At 42.2% G+C, this 8,234-nt stretch overlaps 1 protein-coding gene across 1 annotated transcript; it reads right to left on the bottom strand.

The window, feature by feature from the left end:
* Positions 1-5,520: 5,520 nt before the first annotated feature.
* LOC133072909 (olfactory receptor 9A4-like) lies at positions 5,521-6,513 on the bottom strand. Its single transcript, XM_061166440.1, has one exon. The coding sequence runs from the start codon at positions 6,463-6,465 to the stop codon at positions 5,521-5,523; it is 945 nt and encodes a 314-aa protein (XP_061022423.1). The 5' UTR covers positions 6,466-6,513.
* Between the last annotated feature and the right edge of the window lie 1,721 nt (positions 6,514-8,234).

Raw genomic sequence — 8,234 nt, 5'->3', positions numbered from 1 at the left:
TCCTTGGAAGGCAAGCAATGACAAACCTTGACAGCATATTAAAGAGCAGAGACATCATATTACCAACAAAGGTCCATAGAGTTAAAGCTATGGTTTTTCCAGTAGTCTACATCGGATGTGAGAGTTGGACCATAAAGAAAGCTGAGCGCCAAAGAACAGATGCTTTCAAATTGTGGTGCTGGAGAAGGCTCTTGAAAGTTCCCTGGACAGCAAGGAGTTCAAACCAATCAATCCTAAAGGAAGTCAACTCTGAATATTATTGGTAGGACTGACGCTGAAGCTGAAGCCCCAATACTTTGGCCACCTTATGCAAAGAGCCAACTCATTGGGAAAGACACTGACGCTCGAAAAGATTGAAAGCAGGAGGAGAAGGGGCTGGCAGACGATGAGATGGTTGGATAACATCACCCACTCAATGCACATGAATTTAAGCAGACTCCAGGAAATAGTGAAGAAAAGTCCATGGGTTTGCAAAGAGTCACACATGACTTAGTGACTGAACAACAACAATCAGGAATTAATATCACACCACTTAGCATAAAAATGTAAAGCTTTGTAAAAGTACAATTACATTTATGCCCCTATCTATCATGGTATTGTTATCACATATACTAGATCTACAGGAGCTATACACAGATCATGATTTTTGCTTTAAAGATTCATGTGTCTTTTAAAGGAATTTTGAGAATAAGACATATTGTATGGGTCAAAATGGTCATTTGGGTTTTTCCATGGAAAAAGTGTGTGATGTCTACATATATATTCTTAAATTCTTCCTTAGTGAGTATGTTAGGGCTTCTTATTCTTACTTTTTGTCTATTTGTCCTGGGATGTACATCAGAGACGTATGTAGGGATAACTTTCCCAAATGTAAGAGTGATGTGACAAACTCAAAACTCACAAACCCATGGCTGATTCATGTCGTGTATGGCAAAACCCACTACAATATGGTAAAGTAATTTGCCTCCAGTTAAAATAAATAAATTTTTAAAAACTCACAAACGAGAAGGCAATGGGGAGATTCCCTATTGAAAGACTCTTCCCTGTAACATTATTAATAGGTGAAAATTGGAACACAGCTTTTCCATTTCTAGGGATGAACACATGTCTGTGGAAGGGAGCTTTAATTATTGAACTCTTTAACTTTATGTCAAGCCTTAAACTAACTTAATGTAACATCTACCTCTGTCCAACTTCTACCCTTTTGAGTCACATGGAACAGGAAAAAACTGAAAGTTTTAGTCGCTCAGTCATGTCCGACTCTTTGTGACCCCGTGGACTGTAGCCTGCCAGATTCCTCTGTCCATGGAATTTTCCAGGCAAGAATACTGGAGTGGGGAGCCTTTCACTTTTTCAAGGTATCTTCCCAAATCAGGGATTGAACCCAGGTCTCCTGCATTGCAGGCAGATTCTTTACCATCTGAGCCACAAGGGAAGCCCTGAGTTACATGGACTGGCTTTTAAGTATCTTCTCACTTAAATCTTCAAAATTCTATACAAAATCTTATCAGTCACTGTATCTATGCCATAGAGTCTTGACCCTGCAGTATTCTAGCTGCCCCCTTTGATGCTAGGTGCCTTTGTGCAGGTTTTCGTTCATATGTTCACAGTGCTCTGCATTTAGAGACTTCTTCAAACTGCAGAGACAAATTCTTCAGAACTGGGAGATTTTTTTGCACTTTCTTTTGTAATTCACTCATTTATGCTTCCCTTGTTCTATCTTTGTAGAACATTTATATTCAGATATGGGAATCCTGAATTAATCTTTTAAGCTGCTTACCTTTCTGATTTTCCAAATTGTAGCCTATTTTTGATATGTTTTGGGCATTTTTATTTTCCCCTTCAGCCTATTTATGAATTTCTTTTTACTAGTCCTAATATTATACTCTAGGAGCATTTTCCTTTATTTTGTGATTTTCTTCACACAGCATCCTCTTCCTCAGGACAAAACATGTTCTAATTTTAAAAGGATATGTATCATAGGATTTTTTAAATTGTTATTGTTCTCTAACTGATCTGCATTTTCCTCGAATTTTTTTTCTTCTGTTTTTAGTTCTCTTGGTTCTTCTAACTGCTTTGGTAGGTCAGCTGGAGATAGATAATGTGACCAACCGTCCCGGCTTCACAGTTGAGTCAGTTTCTGGGATATGGGACCATCAGTTTCTAAAATGGGACAGTCCTGGATAAAGTGGGATCAGGGGTCACTCTACATGTGAAACAGGTATTTCCTTGCCTACACAGAAAATGCAAGGGACCTGCAGTGCCTGGCTGCTATTTACACAAGCTTTTAAAGCAGTACGCCTGTTTATAAGCTCTCGCTCTCATAATCCTTGGCAGCTGAGGCCTCTATGTGCTGACTGACCAGTTCTGTTGGGTGAATCAACCTGTTTCTTCTTACTTTCCCCGTTGCAGAATTTAGTTTGTATCTCAGGCTTATTAGCTTGGAAACACTTATTTTTGCTTTCCATATTAAAAAACTGTAAAATATCATTCATTGTAACTTTTCCCCCATTCTCTTTGTCCTTGTTAATTAACAAATTTTGATTCCTACAATGCCTTTTAGTGTGATTGGGAGAGTAAGAGGAAATGGTCAGCTGACAATATAAAATATAAAGAATTATCATTCTCCTCCCTGGAAGTTAACTGTAGCATCCTGGGTGAGGGGTCAGCTGTTTCATTTTCATGACTATTGACCCTCCCTGGTGCTTCATTCTCTATCTTCTGGCCCTGGACTTGTTAGGGAACAAAGGAGTTACTAGGGCACTCACATAGAGTGAATGTGCTCCTATCTGGAACAGAGGAAGAGAACAAACTAGAGTTGTGTTTTGGTTTAGAGGACTGGAATGGCTGAAAAGGGGCAGATTTAGGAGAGGTGCCTCCTCTGAGCTCTCTCTGGGAATTAGGGAGTCATGCAGAGAGGAGGCATGCATGAAGGGCTTAAAAATACCTGCTGACATCGAGTGTGGAAAGGGTCAAAATCAAAAAAGTAAGAAGATAAATACTTATAAGTTGACCCTCAATACTACAAGGAAACTGCTGACACTGTAACTGGAGAAGTGGCATCGCTCACATTTCTAACACAAATATCAGAGTGCATGGTTACCCTCTGAACCAAGGAGGCTGGTTTTGCACAGGAGGTGGAGAGGTGGGTTAAACTCAGGCATGTGCATGAATGCACTGGCACGTGTGCACACAATAAGTATATGATAGGGACATAATTTATGAATGTTAATCTGTAGATAACACAGAGCTGTTTAATCCCTAATTTAGGATCTTCTCCAAAAGCTACTAGTCAGGAGGGGGAGATTTCTCCATTTTTGAGCATCTGTAACTGTTGCGCGGCATTCTAAACCAGGAAAAATATTTTTCTCCAGCTGAAAAGTTTCTCTGCACTGACTCACAGGGACTAATTAATTATTTTCTCACTTTGAAAACTTTGTAAGAAATTAAAGCAATTATCTCCTTCTTAGATGGCATATACCTTAACTCAGCTTCTACTAATACCTCCAGCACAAAATCACTCAGAATTTCTCTTGAGAGACTCTGATGCAGTTCTTTCAACCAGTTAATCATGTCCCTTCCCTCGTCAGAAATCAAGTGCAAAAATATCCTTTTTTGTTACTTTTATCTTCTGAAGTGAAGAAGTTCTTGACTTCCAAATGCTGGGAACTTGGTGTAGAAGAAGCTCTTTATCTCAGCATCACCAGGATCACACAGGAAAAATTCTGTCTCACATTTTTTATAGATTAATATAAATAATCTTGGGCTCCAAAATCACTGCAGATGGTGGCTGCAGCCATGAAACTAAAAGACACTTGATCCTTGGAAGGAAAGCATGAGAAATCTAGACAGCATACTAAAAAGCAGAGACATCACTTTGCCGACAAAGGCTCATATAGTCAAAGCTACGACTTTCCCAGTAGTCATGTACGGATGTGAAAACTGGACTATAAAGAAGGCTGAGGACTGAAGAATTGATGCTTTCAAATTATGGTTCTGCAGAAGACTGTTGAGAGTCCCTTGGACTGCAAGGAGATCAAACCAATCAATCCTAAAGGAAATCAGTCCTGAATATTCATTGGAAGGACTAATGCTGAAGCTGAAACTCCAATACTTTGGTCACCTGATGTGAAGAGCTGACTCATTGAAAGAGACCCTGATGCTGGCAAAGATTGAAGGCAGGAGGAGAAGTGGACGACAGAGGATGAGATGGTTGGATGGCATCATCAACACAATGGACAGGAGCTTTGCAAACTCCAGGAGATAGTGAAACCTGGTGTGCTGCAGCCCATGAGGTCACAAAGAGTCAGACACGACTGAGCAACTGAATAACAAAATATTTTATTATACAAATGAAACAGAATTTATTTAACCAATCACCAATAGATATCTCATTGTCATCAATATGTTGTTATTACAAAGACACTAACAAAGACACTGATAATATTGTGCTAATGAGATAAGAAATGGGGAGGTGGATTAGGACTGGGGTAGGGGGTGCTGATTAGGGGAGTGGTGAGGTTGCCAATGCTATAAGGGAGGCATGAGACATCTCTGTGGAAAGCTGGATACTAGTGTGGTAAACTCGGGGTGTGTAAGGGGAAAGGAAAAGAAGGCCCCAGAGATGAATCAAAGACCTGGAACCACAGAAAGAGAACTATAGAGAGGAATCAGGAGGGAAAGCGGCCAGGAGAGGATGAACAAATGAAGGGACAGGAAGCAGGGACCTTGAAGGGATGGCAGAATGTGAGAAATCCAGGGAGGGGACAAAGGCTGCCTCTTCCTCCACTCTTGCACTCCCCTCAGCCTGGCCACCCGGCAAGGCCAGCTGTCCCCTCCATTCCAGCTGGGGCACAGCAGCTCTGCGGACCCAGCCCCCTCCTGGCGGGCAGCACAACCCGGGGGCCAGCAGGTGGGAGAACCCCTTGCTCAGCCCTTCCTCCCACACCCTGAGAAGGTCCACAGATTAGAGAGGCACGTCTGCACCTAAACAACGACCACCCCTGAAACTGTACAGGTATCAGACTGTGCACTGAGTTCAGAGCCAGCCAAGAAAATGTGCAGAGGAGTATTAAGGCCACAGGACTTTGGGATAGGAAAACAAGAGAATATGCTGGAGCCAGAGAAGGAATAGGGAGCTTCACACAGTCCGAGGGCATAAAGCTAAGGACAATCTATGAGAAGATGGTTCAAGAACCTGGAATCAAGAAGTTATTCAATTCTGGAGCCAGAGAATATATTTCTGATACTGGCTTCTTCGGAAAGCTAAATATCACATATATTATTATTACATTTAATTTTAAAACATTTTATTGTAAAATGCATAAGTGAAACATACATATATAACATAAAGTGAATTTTTAAATAACAGTCTATAATGATAAACACCATGGCCATAATGTGAAAGAGTTCTGTTGCACACAGATTATTTGATGATGATTAGGCTCCAGTTCAAAGTGCTTTTCAGACCATTCTAGAATTCAGAATGTATTCTCCCATATAAAAAGCTTTAGGGCAAGACTAGTTCCTGAATTGATGACAGCATTGTTTCACTCTGTCCCGAAGTGCTTCTATGAATTTGTCATTCCGGAGAGTGAGTATGAAAGGATTGAGGAAAGGAGTGACCACGGAAACCATCAGGGAAACAACTCTGTTGTAATCCGCGGCCTGCGTCTGCTTGGGCTTCACGTAGAGGAACAAGCAGCTGCCGTAACCAATCACGACACAGGTGAAGTGGGAGGCACATGTGGAGAAGGCTTTCCTGCGGCCAGAGGCCGAGGGGATCTTGAGGATGGTGGAGATGATGTAGGTGTAGGAGACAATTGTAGGGATCAAAGAACCAAAAAGAACAAAAACAGCCATTAAGAAGAGGATGAATTCCATGAAAAGAGTATTACCACAGGATAGTTTGAGCAATTGCCCTCGGTCGCAGAAAAAATTGTCCACCACATTTGATTTGCAGTAGGAAAGCTGAAATGTGGCATAAACTGGCCAAATTTGAAAAAGGAACCCAAACAACCACGACACAATTACCACAAAGTTGCAGGTGCGGCTGTTCATAATGACGTTGTATCTCAAGGGGTTACAGACAGCCACGTACCGGTCCACAGCCATCGCCCCCAACAGTGCAAACTCTGTGGTCCCCAGAGCAAGGTACAGGAAGAGCTGGGCGACACATGCAACCAGAGATATTGTCTGCATCCCAGGGAGCAGCAGCCCCCAGAGCATCACGGGGATGATAATGGTGGTCACCAGGATCTCCAAGGCAGAGAGATGACCAAGGAAGAAATACATGGGAGACTGCAGATGTTTATCCAGGCAGACAATCACAATGATGACTGTGTTACCCATTAATGTCACTAAGTAGAAGAAGAAGAAGGTAGCAAAGAGGATATGGCGTAGTTCTCTGGATCCAGAGAAGCCAAGGAGATAGAATTCAGTGGCACTGGAGTGATTCCCCAACATGTAGCTCTGAACTTTTGTTCCTTGTGAAGTCTAGAGAGCAATGGAGAGATAACATACTTCTAACCTCAGAAAGAGGAAAGACATTTTCAACTTGAGGAAATACACCCTACTCCTGCCTCTACAACATGACTATTTTCTACACAAGGTTAATGGTTGATACTTTATGAAGGAATGTGCAGTATATTAAGATAATAGCATAGGTCCAAAAAAATGAGCAACGGTCACCAATACCACCCTAGGCATGAAACCCCACCCTCCCCAGTATGTACCCTTGCCTCTCAGTTCACATCTTTGCTCTGCTACCCTATCTAGTCCTGGAACACAACATGCTCATTCATACAATGACCACTTCCATCCTGAATGCCCTAAATTCTCTTCTGTACCTGTTTTGTCCATGTCCTGCAAAGACTGCTGTATGTAAACAGTTAGAAGACAAAAAAATGTTAATTTCTCAGTCGTGTCAGACTCTTTGCAACCTGATGGACTCTAGCCCACCAGGCTCCTCCGTCCATGGAATTCTCCAGGCAAGGATACTGGAGTGGGTAGCCATTCCCTTCTCCAGGAGATCTTCCCGACCCAGGGATCAAACATGGGTCTCCTGCATTACAGGCAGATTCTTTACCACCTAAGCCACCAAAGGAGCCTATGAGACAGAATTCCTAGTTAATCACAGCCAGACATAGTTACTTCTTTCCTCTGTATCTGCTAAAAACAGGCTCCATTTCAATTACATTCATTTTAAATTTGTTGCCTCTTATATTTATCATTTTAGGGGTACTGGTGGGAATTTGGATCAATCCAGAACATTGTCATGAGATAAGAGCTATTTTTGAAATGAAGTATGAAGTACTTCTCTGATTTCGGGGGAGCTGGCTCCCTAGAATGAATTATCCATGCTTTCCTCTTTACTTTTATGATAAAAATGATTTTCCATCTCTGCCTTCATTGAATATGTCTCCTCTATGCAGGAAACCTGGCCAGTTTCTAGTTGATGATTTCTCGCTCTGAGATTACAATTCCCCTGCAACCAGATTGCTTTCACTTGGCCCTAATCAATATCTGATATCTATCATGCTTTTACTTGTTTATTCACTTATCATCAATATCCCACATTAGAATTCAGTACCTTGATGGCATATTCTTTAGTATTCTTATATCACCACAAGTGACAAGAAGAGAGTCTGACAATGTATGTGCTCTGTAAACATCATTCACTGACTATATCAATTAGTAGATAAAGAACCATACAATAAATAATGCCCAACCTGACTAGCTTTCCCTCCACTCATGCTTCTCTAAACCATTGTCCAGTCAGCCTGCAGTCTCTCTTGCTGCACATCCCTTACAAATGGCAAATGAATAAGGGAGAGATGGTGAGAAAAGAGAGTGTAGGGTCTCAGTTCCCTCAGGCAGAGGGCTGTGTCCACACCCCCCGACCTGCTCCTTGCTATGGAGGGGTGGTCTGATGCACAGCTCGTCTGCTCTGCATCTGTTTTAGTTCACTCGTCAGCCTCTACATGCCCTTGTTCCAGGAGGCAGCCCAGCTCAGGCCTTCCCATGGTGATGCTTTTCGCAGAGGGAAATTGCTTGGAAGACACTCACCGCAAGAGAAGGGGATGGAATGTAATTTCTACCACCCTTTAGGCGTCACCTCAGCCCAGCCCCTGTAAAGCTAGTAGAGAGCAATATTTGGCAGACAGGCTGATTCTGCTGTCTCCACTCACAATGAAGAACAACTGGCCACACACAGAAACCTGAAGAAGTCCAGA

Source organism: Dama dama, chromosome 18, assembly GCF_033118175.1.
Source record: "Dama dama isolate Ldn47 chromosome 18, ASM3311817v1, whole genome shotgun sequence".
Classification (NCBI taxonomy): Eukaryota; Metazoa; Chordata; class Mammalia; order Artiodactyla; family Cervidae; genus Dama; species Dama dama.
This window is presented reverse-complemented; position numbering and strand designations above follow the sequence as displayed.

What these genes read in the sequence shown, in the direction of transcription:
- LOC133072909 (XM_061166440.1), bottom strand. Translation starts at nt 6,465, where the DNA reads ATGTTGGGGAATCACTCCAGTGCCACTGAATTCTATCTCCTTGGCTTC.